We start from the raw sequence: 14,518 nt of genomic DNA on the forward strand, positions 1-14,518 counted from the left end.
TCCACCTGCCGTTTGTATCCAAGCCTCACCTCCCAGGCCTCCTCCTTCCTCTTCAAGTTTGGGGCCCATCTGAAGAAAACGGTGATGTTTGTGGTTGAGCTTATAAGGTGGTGTCATCTAAACCCCTGGAAGAAGAAGGTGTTCTCTCTTTCTGCACTAAGGGACCAATTTCAGGACTTTATCAACCTCAACCCAGAATATCCTTCAGATCTAGTGTAAATCTTCTTTATAATGTTATAACTTAGTCTTTCCTCAGTTATGATATAGGACCAACCATTATATAGTTCTTTCCATTTTGTAGAGAAAACTTGTAACCCTGTACATTTTATGATGGCCCAGACTTTGCTTTGTTTATCATGTCATCTCTACAGCTTAAAACCAGCACTTAGAAGGCAGCAATATGTGTTCAATGAATGAATGGATTCATTAAAAGAACAATATTCTTTTAAACTTTAGAGATGATATTCTACCTCCTCATCACTGCCAAATAGAAGTTTCATTGTTTCCTCTTTATCCTGTTTACTTTGGTCCAATTAGACACAATATTCTAGACCTTGATAGCTACGTTGTCATTGTTAATCACCATCACTATCATCATAGTCAAAACCATCAGACCATTTATGTTGTTTATAAAACAGTATAAATGGACTCCAGTGGGCACTCTACTACAAGATCCTCTTAAACACCTAGAATTTGTTTTCATTCAAAGCTTACACAATTTAAATGGTTTTAGTTTCAAAATTGATAAAAAAGGAAATCTAAGAAAAGGGACACTATTTCTCACTCTTACAAAATATTTAAAGAATTAAATTGTTTTTGTTTGACAATTACTAGTAAAAACTAGTCAAACTCTGAATGTCTATCAAGAGAGATGAAGGATTTACCAAATGTCTAAGCTTAGAAGTATCTGGATGATCTGAATCGATCGTCAGGTTTTTACCTTTATCAGGCCAAGGGAAAGAATGGCTGATTTTATGTCCCTATCTCTGTAGAAATCTTTCAGCACCTATTTCTGAAATTCTGATGAGCATTTATTCTTCAAAACTAAAAAAAATATTTTTTAAAAAATTATTTGGCTTTAGTTAATTGATACAGTTGCCAAGTTGGCAGAATCATGTTCTCATTATTTATATACCTATGGAAGAAACTGAGTCATCTTCCAGCTTAAATATGATATGTACAGCTCACATTGAACAAATCATAGATGACAGAGGACTCGCAGGATTATCTGACCAGGATTTGAACCTTTGCCCTCAGCAGTGAAAGTGGAGTCCTAACCACTGGACTGTGAAGGAATTCCTGGGTTATTGCTTCTTATTGATTTTTTTTTTTTTTTGCACGATTTCTAATCTTGTGGGGATCATTTTAATGCCATTTTCTAATGTGGCCTTGATGGATACAGTCAGTTGCTCAGTTGTTTTATAAATAAGGTTGCAATGACGTGTGTGCTACTTGACTTCTCCATCACCATAAAGAGGGAGCTGAAGAGTAATTCAAGACGTCTACAGATAGAATAAGATGAAAGATGTAGCAAAACATGTGTGTCTATTCTAGAGTAAAATGATAGAAAAGGTATTCTAGAAATCATCTGCAGTTAGATATTGTCGAAGGGAGATTAGAAAGAAATCCAGGATCATTTGGATTTCAACTGACAGTAGGCACAGGGAGGGCAAGGAGGTTTCCTTGGAGGTGTCCCATACCGTCTCTTCTGGATTCCCAAATCCTTTTAAGCTGTTTGCAAGGTTTGTAAGATTTTAAGGGATTGTGTAAACTGATATACTTTATATAGGCACTTGGTGTTTTTAAATGAATGAAACACATACACGCTTTCAACAGAGAAGAGGATGGTGTAAAGAGAAAGAATATTGAACCAGGCACATTTAACCACCAGTAACTGAGTTCATGACTTTACATAAATGATTTTATCTCTGAGTTTTCCCTTCAAGTGAGATAGGAAGGGCTGGGAGGTTAAGGAGGAGGAGCAGGTGGGTGGGTGATGTTGCTGAGCTTCATTCATTTACTGAGATACTATGGTTCCTTCTGGAACTTCTTTGAAGCTGGATCTATGGTTCTTTTGTTGCAATCGGAATGGAATGGTGCTATTTTCCTTTAGAAAAGTATATTAGGGTCAGAAAGCCAGCTGATTTCATTGTCAGGCCTCACTGGGGCTCTGAGGACAACCTTTGAATAACTAACTGAGGCACCGAGTCCTCTCTACCCTCTACCTCTCTTCAGAGTGTCATTAGCTGTTAGGCTGCTTTATAGAAATTTTGTTTCAAAGTCTTTGTGACAGAAGACAACCAGGAGATAAAAATCATGAAATCTCTTTAGCATGTAAAGTTTGCTAAAGGTAAATCAGAGCTAATACCTAATTAAAAACGGTGATATTCACTGTTCCTGGACAGCAGTATCGGCATCACTTGGGAACTCGTTAGAAATGCAAATTCTCAAGCCTTACCCCAGAACTACCAGGTGAGAAACTCTGAATGGGGCTCAGCAGTCTGTGTGTTCAGAAGCCCTGTAGGGGATTCTGTTGCACATTACAGTTTGAGAGTCTCTGCCCTGATGTTGATATAGCTAACAGGTGGGGTGTCTTATTGGGTTGCTTGGAGACTGGAAAGGTCAGATCTTCCCAAAAAGGAATTACAAGGTCTGCAGAATAGCTCAGGTAGAGGCCATAAAGCAGGAAGTTCTCCCTGTTTGGAGCTCAAGGCTTTGCATTCTATTCCTGGGCAGCAAAGCCAGGGGTGGACAACCAATATGGCTGGGTTCAAACAGAGACCCAGGCTCACAGAGAGTCCTGTCTATCTTTCCCATTTCCCAGCTCCTTTCTGCCCAGGAAGAAGCTGGATTGTTGAACTTGTGAAGAGCATGGAATCAAGTCCCGCTTCCAACAGGCCCTTAGCCAGCTGTGGAAGCTTTGGGAAATTCCTTCATTCCTCTGAGCCTCAGTTTCTTCATCTATGGAACCTACACCTCCAGCAAAGCATGGTGTGGTTTACATGCCTCACTCATAGTAAGTACTTAATAAAGACTAGTCCCCTTGCTCAGCTCACACAGAATGAGAATGGTTGCAGTCATTCTGACTGCTCAGTGTCTGAGCTGCCCTAGTTGTTAGTTACTCCACACGTCAGCCCCACACTTTTCCTTAACAGGACAGCTGTGGACAGCCTTGCAGACTGCTCCTGGGATAAGTTTAACGTGTATTTAACAGATGAAAATAATGTTAACATTTAAATGACTGACAAAACAAGATATTGCAAAAATTGTTTTAATTGGTCAAACTTAAATTTTTGAAAAATGACTATTTCACAGTGATAACTTCTAACAAGATCTTTTTCTGATGTCTCCACAGGAACCCTTGTCAGGAAGTTAAATGGAATGGCATTACCGTGGTGCCGGAGGCATTTTAAGAATGATTGGCTGTAACTGTGCCTGAATATAGTTTCTAAGCAGTCATTGAGCCCTGAATTGATCCACAGGCTGAACTAGGTTCGAGGAGGCTGCAAGAGCCAGGTGCCACGAGGTTACTCTGAAGTGCCCTCATCCCTGGAAGAGACCCCTGGATGAGCCTTGGGGAGTCCTTCGAAGTCCTAGAATCTGGTTTTCATAAGATCTTTTTCAGCAAGGTATTGGTATCAACAAGTTGAATTTACCATCTTAATGACTTCCTCAAATATAAAATCCACTGCATAAAAGTGACTTTTATCCTTAGTTTTAAAATGTGAGTTGTTAAAGATCCCTATAGCTATGCCCATCAAAATATCATTTAAAAGTTACAATTCTCCAGCTTCTTCTGTGTGGCCTACAGATTATCTACCTTGAAATTTCTTCACCAGATAGGGAGAAATACCTCAAGCTGTCTTTCATGTACAAGCCCAGGAGCAGTTTTACACAAAGATCAGTGTTCTCTCAGTTAAACGCTGGTTAAATAAAACAGTGTAAAATAGAATCTGAGAGAAACAAATTACCTAAGACCTGTTTCCTCCAGGGCACCAGGTTTCAGCCTTCCTTTAATTTTCTCTTGTTGTTGTTCAGTCACTCAGTCGTGTCCGACTCTTTGTGATCCCATGAACTGCAGCATGCCAGGCTTCCCTGTCCTTCACTATCTCCTAGAGTTTGCTCAAACTCACATCAATGATGCCATCCAACCACCTCATCCTCTGTCACCCCCTTCTCCTCCTACCCTCAGTCTTTTCCAGCATCAGGGTCTTTTTCCAATGAGTTGGCTCTAGTGTGGGCCAATTTGAAGGCACTCAGCTTTGGTGGGTCAGCTCATCCACTAGCGGAAATTATGCCATGTCTCACTTGTTTCTTTCATGTTCCCACTGCCTACTTTTCAAACTTGGCTATTGTAATTTACTCAGTTTGTACTGTACTTCTCTATAAGAGAAGATAATATTTAAAATATTGCATTCTAAGTTCCATCAACCAACATTTCTTAAATGACTATTTCTAAAGAAATAGAAGATGAAATCTCTTCTTAAAAAAGAAATACCTACTATTTAGGAAGACAGAGCACACCCAGATGGAATAATGAATAAAATTTTTTGAAGCAATAAATTGGCAAGTGCTAAAGAATAATTTGCAAAAAAAATAAATAAATAAATAAATAAAGAATGATGTTCAAGGAGAACTAACTAGAAAAATGAACAGAACCAGGCAGGGTACTCAAAAAAGCTTTTGAAGGCCAGTTCAGTCAGTTCAATTCAGTTGCTCAGTCGTGTCTGACTCTTTGCGACCCCATGAATCGAAGCACGCCAGGCCTCCCTGTCCATTACCAACTCCCGGAGTTCACTCAGACTCATGTCCATTGAGTCAGTGATGCCATCCAGCCACCTTATCCTCTGTCATCCCCTTCTCCTCCTTCCCCCAATCCCTCCCAGCATCAGAGTCTTTTCCAATGAGTCAACTCTTCGCATGAGGTGGCCAAAGTACTGGAGCTTCAGCTTCAGCATCAGTCCCTCCAAAGAAATCCCAGGGCTGATCTCCTTCAGAATGTAGGCATATGAAAAGATGTTAGCATCTTTTCTTTGGGATTTTTATATATAATACACATAATATAATATATATATATATATATATATATATACACACATATATAATGGAATACTACTTAACCATAAAAAAGAATGCAACATTGCCCGAAATATTGCCATTTGCAGCAACATGGATGGACTTAGAGATTACCTTACTAAGTAAATCAGAAAGAAAAAGACAAATACTACATGATATCACATACGTAGAAACTAAAATATGACACAAATGAACTTACTTATGAAACAGACTCAAAACCATAGAGAACAGACTTGTAGTTGTCAAGGGGATGGAGCTGGGGGAGGAATGGATTGGGATTAGCAGATGTAAACAATTGTATACAGAATGTGTAAACAACAAGGTCCTACTGAATAGCACAGGGAACCACATTCAATATCCTGTAACAAACCATAATGAAAAAGAATAGGAAAGAAGATATACATATATATGAATCTCTTTGCTCTATAGCAGAAAGTAACGCAACATTGTAAATCAACTATACTTTAAAAAAATTTTTTTAAAAGGCTTCTAGGAAGCAGTGAAATTTATTTTAGATTTTGACAAAGACAAATTTGGATTAGAAAAATGTTGTGAGGGTACATGTTAGACAAAGGAGATATTTTACTTTTGTGCAAGAGAAGGAAAACACACTTTATTTCAGATAATTGTAGAACCATTAAACAACTGGCTCATTCTTTTTCTCATGCTGTTAAGATATAAGATGAATAGAAAAATATATTTATCAATCTATTATATCTACTCCTCCCTTCTAAACTATTGAAAATCCCACCTACATTTTCTTTACAGAGCCCACAAATGCTCTAATATTGACTGTTTTTGTTTCTTCCCCTAAACGTTACTTGCTAAATCTTTTTTCATCTAATTTATTTATATAGTTTTTGGCTTACTTTTGTTAAATGATACAAAATAATTGTAGACCAGGCAAAGTTTGTATACTCACTTAAATGTCTCCCTATCTAACATCTGTTTTTTTTTTTTTTTTTCTTCTCCTAAATGGAAGAAACTTCCTTCTGAAATAATTTACTGCAGTCCCAAATGGCTGTTTATGGTCATTTTAGAGATAAAATTCCATAAATTCAAGTTAGCACTGACATTTTATAAGTGCTGTCATGTCAAAGCTGGGGAATGGAAACCATCTCACTGGGTTCTCTAAAGTGGAAGCATCTTTTGTCTGCTTATTACTGACTGTGAGAAATGGCCGGATTAAAGCCTCCAAATGTTTCAGTGATGCAGAGCAAAGGTGACTTCCTGTTTTGTTTTAGGGTTTGTTTCCTTCTCTTCTCAATGAAGGCTGTGTTTTCTGACATTCTGCAATCTTTTTGCTCAGTGATTTCCCATTGAAAGGGCAGGGTAGGAGGGCCTCTGCAGGTCCTTCTATTTACAATATGCCCTGAAAAGGGAGGAAGCGGGGAGAGGGAGGGAAAGAGGAAGCTCATTAGTGGAAGGAGCAGACCAGGAGGGGATCTGTTTTCCATTTTCTTTTCTGGATTGAGCTCATTTGGATGGAAAGGATATTATTGTTATCCTTATCATCATTATCATTACCAGTGTGGTCTAATTTTCCTACACGTTTGTCTCAAGTGTGAGGTGAATTTATTGGTAGAAGAGTTAATAAGTGCCATTTTATTTTAGTAAAATCAGGGGTGGGTGGGTGGGGGAAGCCCAAGTACTTTAAAGCAGTTTTCACTTTGAAGCTTAAAATGCAAAACTCAAAAGTTTTAATTCTGCAGTGCAAAAGAAAAAAAAGAAAAAAAGACCTGTTACTTGCTTCTCGTGGCCTATTTGTAATTATGTACAGCGTTTCTTCTCTTTTTATGAAAGGCGATTTCCGCCCACACCCCCCCTACCCCGGTCCCCCACACCCCGCCACCACCTAGTTATTGAAAATGCAGACCTCTGCAGTCAGGAGTTCTGGATTGATAAGGCTCCATCATCGCTGCAGGGGTCCCTGTTTTCTGCGACTTGGACATTTTTCAAGAGACGTTGCTTAAGTCTTCCCCCTCAGGTCTTTCTGCAGAGCCGGTAATCACAGAGGCGAGGCTAGAGGTTGCTTAAAGGGAATACCTCCAGGGAGCGTGGGGCTAGGGTGGGTTCCCAAGTAGGGAACTGGGGGCACTCCTTCGTGGAGATTTGGGGTGGGCTCTTAAGTGAGAGGCTGGGGGCTCTCCTTTGGAGCCGGGGATAGCGGGGTGCGGTGCTCCCTGGTGTGGGTCGTCTCCAGTCCGCTCTGTCTCGGGTTATCGCATCCTCTCTGCTTTTGCAGGCTTCTCCTTCCTTCGCCTCAAAACCACAGACCCCTTCCCGGGAAGGGGAGCGGGCGCTTGGAGGTCTGGGACCACACGGGGGCGGGGCTGCCTCTCGCTCCTGGAGGCTGGAAAACCTAGAGCAGCGGATCCCAGGCGCAGACCTCCCGTCGCGGCTCCTCGGACGGGTCCCCTCCTGCCAGCGGCGGTCGCTGCAGCAGCCGCAGCTCACACCAAAGACCCGCAGCTGGGTCTTTTTGCTCAGCCTACCAGACTTGCAAACTCTTACTGCACCCTAGTCCTCCCTTAGGAGTCTTTGCCCTCTCGTTACCCCCTCCTGCACCCCCCCCCCCCCCCGCCCCGTCCTCCTCCTCACTTGGGAGACCTTCATGCTTCTTTTAGCACCTTTTTGTAATCCAGGGGACGTGACACCCCAGAGCTCCAACTACCTCAGCTGAATTCTACTTTTTTTTTTCTCCCTCGGTTCCTCTTGTTTTCGTCTCATCTGCGAAGTCGGACGCTTCTGCCAGAGGGAGCGAGGAATGAAATAGATGCCGCGGCCCCAGAAGTCTTAGACGTCGGCAAAGAGCAGCCGGAGAGGCAGGGGCGGCGGCGGCTGGCGCTCGGCGCAGCTTTTGGGACCCCATTGAGGGAATTTGATCCAAGGAAGCTGTGAGATTGCCGGGGGAGGAGAAGCTCCCATATCATTGTGTCCACTTCCAGGGCGGGGAGGAGGAAACGGCGGAGCGGGCCTCTCGGCGTTCTCCGCACTGCTGCACCCTGCCCCATCCTGCCGAGATCATGGTCTGCGGGAGCCGAGGCGGGATGCTGCTGCTGCCGGCCGGGCTACTCGCCCTGGCTGCGCTCTGCCTGCTCCGCGTGCCCGGAGCGCGGGCGGCCGCCTGTGAGCCCGTTCGCATTCCCCTGTGCAAGTCCCTGCCCTGGAACATGACTAAGATGCCCAACCACCTGCACCACAGCACCCAGGCCAACGCCATCCTGGCCATCGAGCAGTTCGAAGGTCTGCTGGGCACCCACTGCAGCCCGGATCTGCTCTTCTTCCTCTGTGCTATGTACGCGCCCATCTGCACCATTGACTTCCAGCACGAGCCCATCAAGCCCTGCAAGTCTGTGTGCGAGCGGGCCCGGCAGGGCTGTGAGCCCATCCTCATCAAGTACCGCCACTCGTGGCCGGAAAGCCTGGCCTGCGAGGAGCTGCCAGTTTATGACCGCGGCGTGTGCATCTCTCCGGAGGCCATCGTCACTGCCGACGGAGCCGGTGAGTCCGACACTGCCCAGCCTGCCCCGACTCCCCTGCCTTCCAACCGCTCACTTCTTGGAGTCCTTGTTACTCCCATTTACTCTGGTTCTGTGGATTCGGATCACTTCGCTTAATCTCTGTCTTAATTACGCCTCTATCGAACACGGTGCCTTTTTTTCTCTCTTCTCACCTCCCTTCTAAACCGATGAAGTCTATTCGTACAGGCGATCTGTCTTTCTAAAACACTCAAGTTCATTCCACTCCCATCACACTTCTGCTCAACACTGCCCCTTCACTTCCGCTCTTTACATGTCCTAGTAACCACATATAGGGTGCTATTTGTTTATAATCACTGAACGTTTGTGCGTTCTCAGCCATCAGTTTTCTCTATCCCTCGTGTTTAGCTACTTGGAAAGACTGTATGGTGAAAACAGAAAACTGAAGCACCGTTTTCTTCTTATCATTAAAAATGCCAAGATAATTTCAGTAACCTTACCCCAACCCACAGATGTTAGTGGTATGTGTTTGCTCAACATCCAATTTGAGCAATTACCTTCACCTTAAATTTTCCCCTCCTTTCAATGAGATAAATTGTTCTTCCATTCCAGACTGAAATAGCTGTGAAACATTGCTATGCACTGCTAATTAGCTTCTGAGACTTGCTCCAGCCACAAAGCTGGTGAAGTGAAATTGCTGGGCTCTTTTCACATTCCCACATGCCTTCAAGTCATTTTGTAAATGACATATGGATGAAAGGAGTTATATTTAAGGCATGTTATCATCATACACTCATGTAATGTTATTTTTAATCTCACCCCTTATCCCACTCTTATGCTCTGCAAATAATTTGTCTTCAGTACCTTTCTGTGTGTGCATCAACCACAGATTCCTTTCAATCTTCCCCTACTGTAAAACCTTATTACAGTTCTGTGTTAAATGGAATCAATCACGAGTTGTTTTCTCACTAGTGTTTGATCTAATTAGGACAGTCATAACTCTTAAGAGTCCAACTAAACCTAGTTCATTATGGTCCATTTAATTCTAACTCAATGTCATTCCTACCAATTACCCGAAACTCGAAAACTTCACCCTTCACATACTTTAAATAAACCCCATCTTTTATGACTGGTCCTCTTTCACACCCTCCCCAGATCAACTCTGCCCTTAGGTACCTCCTTCTCTGTTCATTTCTTGGGCATCAACTTTTTCTTCTTTTGCCTCTCAACTTGTTCAGCCTAAGCTCATGTCCTTAGTCCATTCCTAGGTGAACAGTTCTTGGTCAAGGAATTGATTTGGAAGAAATGCTTTCTGTGCACAGTGACCCACTTAACATAGAGGACTAGGGAGGGGAAAAGTACTAGTACAAATAGCTGCAAAACCAAACTGAAAAGAAAGATTTCCAGATTTTTTTGATGGTCACCTCAATTTATCACCTTTGACTATACCTATTGTTGTCTTGATTTTAATAATCAACAACTGATTAAACAAATCACAAAGAAATGTGTTTCTTATTTATCTTTGGGCTAAAAGAGCACTTGAGCTTTTATACTCATTAATGTTATAGGCTGTACAGATGCTGGGAAAGAGCTGCCCTGGTCTGTCAGGCACTTAGATCAGTTAAATGCAAACACTCCTCTCAGGCCAAGGGCTAGGAATGCGGTGGCCACGGTTCACACTGAAATGCATTCCTCCTCCTGCTCTGAAACCTCTCCTAGAGATGGAACTCAACTGAGAGAGGTTTGGCAAAGTTAGGGGCTCTCAAAAGCCATGGTCAGTATGGATAGGGAGCAGTTTCCTCAAGTGTCCCTGAATTACCTATCATCGTGGACCAAATGTAGAACAATTGCCTCATTGAAGCACTCAAATAAGACATGCCTGGAAACAATTTGTCAGTCCATGGGACCTGATTACTAAGCTGCTTTAAAAGGCTGTAATGTGCTTTGCTGACAGTTGCCCTTGCTAGAAAAAGAAGTAGGGGTAGGTGGCAGTTGGAACCGTTTGTTGGTGATGTTCTCCCTTCTCCTTCCCCTATCCCCCAATGTGAATCAGAGACTGTGGTGGCAGGAGGGAGCTGAAGGGGAGGGGGCAGGGAACGGAGTGGTGGATTCTAGCCTGAAGGGTCCCCTGGCTTCCAAGGCTGCAGCTTGCTGAAAATTACATTCCCTATGCTGGGTCAAACTATCAGGCACCTGGAATTACTTAAGAACTACCACATGTGGCCAGTTTAATTTACGATGCAATATGCGCCTTGCTTCAGTGGGATATGATAGTTCATGAAGCAGGATTTTTTTTTTCCTTCCTCTAAGTATAAACAGAGTTCCTATGTCTTATGCCTAGAATCTAGCAGAATATAAAAATGAGGTCTCCCTGAATAAAATAGAACCACCTTTTACATACCTTCAATGTCAAGAGGATTTTCAAATCCTACCATTTACACAAATCTGTTCCCTTGTAGGGTATTATGACTCCACCAACAAGTTTAAGGACATTTTACAAAGCAGAATTTTATTGAATGGGATATGGCTTCAGTCTACTTTTTGTTTTGAAGTACTAAGGGCAAGCAGGTTTTTATACAGAAAATATCCTATCCTCTTGATGATTACTAATAAATTCACATTAAATTTATTTTTTCTACATTTTGTATTTATTGTAGACCTGTGACTGCATGTACACCTGCTTTATCTGTGATTTCAGTTCAGTTTAGTCATTCACCCAGTTAATAGTCAAATATTTAATATTGTATGATGAATAAAGGGTATGGGCGTGGAGTGGGAAAGACCAGATGTTGAATCTTGACTCTGCCTCATATCAGCTATTACTATAGGGCAGTTGTATAGCCTCTCCAATGCAGAGTTTTCTAATCTGTGACATGGGGACATACTGCCTACATCCCATGGAGATGGTGAAGATGGAGTTAAACAGCATCTGTAGTATCTCATGCATAGTTAGTCCTCAACAAATTGCTGCTGTTGCTATTGCTATTTTACCATTATTATCATTGGTATTAAAATTTATTTTTTTGTTTATTTGGACAAACCTAGTCTGTTGGTAAATGCAGATAGAGCTTAGAGCTTTTGTCAGTTCAACTCTGGGAAACAAGCTTCATACTGAGAACACCCTGGGTAGGCCAGTCTTATTTCTTCTGAATATAAACTTAGTATTTCATTTTACACGAATTGACCTGGACCTTGGGCTCAAGAACAAATCCCTTTGGGAGCAATAGGAATAAAGAATGAGCTTGACGGATGTCTGTTAATTACAAACAGTTTATCTCAGAAATGAAGACATTGAGTGTTTAAGAAAATGTATGGTATGATATTTCACCGCAATTATACTGCCCCCTGGGTTGCCATGCCAAGGGCTTTATAATCGCTCCTCAGTCACTGCTGCTTTTTGTCCCCCAGCTCTTGAGCAGCACATTTCTCCCAGCCCTCTCTCGCCTGGCAGAGCTGCGCCAGCTTTCACATGCATGCACTGCTGTTTAATCATTTCTCCACTTTCTGGGGAACAGGCAGCCTTTTCTTTAGCCCTGGTCTACAAATATTTGAGGGGCCAAATAGCAAGAAGGGAGAATTATTTAGTGTGATATGAGGAGGAAAATGGAATGGAAAAGGGGAAATGGAAATTTTAGGGTAAGACTTCATTGTGTGAAGTTTTGAAAGGCACTCTGGATGGGGCTAGGAAGGAGTACCTTAGAATACAATGATATTAAATTATGTTTATAGCTAACACAGTTATCAGTGGTAATGGGATCTTAGGTAGTCTCCAAATTGTATATTAATAATTCTTTTCTATCTTGTTTCCACAAAATTCTAAATAGTTGCTTGCTACACATAGCAAAATTGACTAAGTTATATTTGTCCTTTCTCCTACTAGGTGTATGGAAAGAGGAGACCAATTACCACCATATAGATAGAGAGTTTTGAATGATTAAAAATTGGCCGTATGTCTTCAGTTTAAAGAAAACCAGTTTTAGAGTTTTGGCCCTTAGTTGGAATCCCAGATTTGCCATTAATGGTATACTTTGAGGGACTTCCCCTGGTGGTCCTGTGGTTAAGACTATGTGCTTCTACTGCAGAGGGCGTGGGTTCGATCCCTGGTCAGGGAACAAAGATCCCATATGTTGCATGGTGCAGCAAAAAAAAAAAAAAAAAAAGTTATACCTTGAGCAAGTCGTGTGGCATTAACATAGAGACTGTGAAGAGCAAAAGAAATAGCTATATGAAGTGAATGATAAAGGGTAAGACAACAGCAGTGTGATTGGGAAGACATCATTCTCAGACCAGGAATCATTACTGGCCAGAGAATAAGAACTAACAATACTTAGTATGTGGCATGTGCTGCTTAGTATGTGATGCATATTAATTTCTTTAATTCTCGTAATAACTACATGGTAGGTACTATTACTCCTATCTGCAGAAAGGGAAGCTGAGGGATATAGAGAAGCTAAGTGATTCAAGTCCATAAAACTATTAATAGAAGATTCAAACCAGGACCTGTTCTAAGTTATACTTCCTCTCTTATGAAGAAACAGGTGATGTTAACTGTACAGAGAATCGGTGTCTTTTGACCATCAGAAGTGCTTCCCTGATAGCTTAGTTGGTAAAGAATCCTACTGTGAAGCAGGAGACCCTGGTTCAATTCATGGGTTGGGAAGATCCGCTGGAGAAGGGATAGGCTACCCACTCCAGTATTCTTGGGCTTCCCATGTAGCTCAGCTGGTAAAGAATCCACCTGCAATGCAGGAGACCTGGGTTCAATCCCTGGGTTTGGAAGATCCCCTAGAAAAGGGAAAGGCTACCCACTCCAGTATCTTGGCTTGGAGAATTCCATGGACTGTATAGTCCATGGGGTTGCAAAGAGGTGGACACAACTGAGCGACTTTCACTTTGACCATCAGATTTCAGTTATAGTAACCCTTTTGTTTTCATTGTATTTTGATTTATATGTGGCTTTAGAGAATGGAAGGCAACTCTGGACAATGAATTCCAAGGGATAAGAGATTAGTACTTCTCTGCACTTCTGAGACAGGAGAGAACACACATTCTGTACGCTCCTGTCTATCCCTGAGCTCCTCCGTCTCTGCAGTCCCCAGAGTGAACTCCTCATTTCCTTGCCTTCATAGGTCTGTTCTCTTCTAGTATTTTCTATATTGTTAAGGGGCACACCCACCCATATTCCAGGTCTGAAGGCAGCCTTGCTTCCACCTTTTCTTTATGCCCCACATTCAGTCGGTATCAGGTGCGTTAGGTCAACTCTGAATACAATTCCCTCCCCTTCTTCTCTAATGCTACTTTCTTTGTTTGGACCTCACCATTTCTTCCATGGATTGTGGAGCTAGAATGATAATGGGCTTGCTGACCTCCAGTATGGCCCCTCCATGTTCTAATAGGGTGATCATTCTGAAATACAAATCTATTGTTTAAAATTTTCTGGTATCTGCCACTAGCTTTCATGATTTCATGCCTTCTTACCCCTCTAGTTTCCTTTCTGTCTACTTTGCTCTCTTAGCCCCATTGGAAGACTTGTAGGTCCCTCCACTCCACGAGTGCTTTGGTTTCTCGCCCCAGACTCCGGCACGTGCTATTTTCTATTTGGAAAACCCTCTCTTTTTTTCCCCAGCTCCTTCTTAGAACTCTTCTTCTGAAAACCTCTATGACACCTACTTGAAATCCGTGGGGCATTAAAACCTGCTAGTAATACCTACTATTTTAATTTAGGATAATTTGTTAGAATTCCTAAGTTTAACTTTCTGAAAACAGGCTTTTTTTGGATTAGTTAGAATCAGAAAACTTTGGCTTTCTCTCTTCTAATTCTAATAGCTGATGTCTAAGCACTTTAAAAAAATGTAGAAACATTTTCCTATGAATAAGAATGAAAGAAGAAAACCAAACTCCTAGGATCAGTTGCTTTAAAGGGGTTTTCATTTTCCGAGAGAAGAATTTTTTCAGTTTTA

The 14,518-nt window shown here is 42.0% G+C and overlaps 1 protein-coding gene across 3 annotated transcripts in view; it reads left to right on the top strand.

The window, feature by feature from the left end:
• The first annotated feature begins 6,949 nt into the window (after positions 1-6,949).
• FRZB (frizzled related protein) overlaps positions 6,950-14,518 on the top strand; it is a 37,681-nt gene continuing 30,112 nt past the window's right edge. The window contains exons 1-2 of one of the 3 annotated variants that reach the window (XM_027555993.1): positions 6,950-7,144; positions 7,815-8,580. In XM_027555993.1, the coding sequence (XP_027411794.1) occupies positions 8,103-8,580 (478 nt within the window). In that variant the 5' untranslated portion in view covers positions 6,950-7,144; positions 7,815-8,102. The remainder of the gene's footprint in view (positions 7,145-7,814; positions 8,581-14,518) is intronic. The other 2 variants (XM_027556004.1, XM_027555985.1) reach the window with 2 other exon arrangements.

Source organism: Bos indicus x Bos taurus, chromosome 2 (assembly GCF_003369695.1).
Source record: "Bos indicus x Bos taurus breed Angus x Brahman F1 hybrid chromosome 2, Bos_hybrid_MaternalHap_v2.0, whole genome shotgun sequence".
NCBI lineage: Eukaryota > Metazoa > Chordata > Mammalia > Artiodactyla > Bovidae > Bos > Bos indicus x Bos taurus.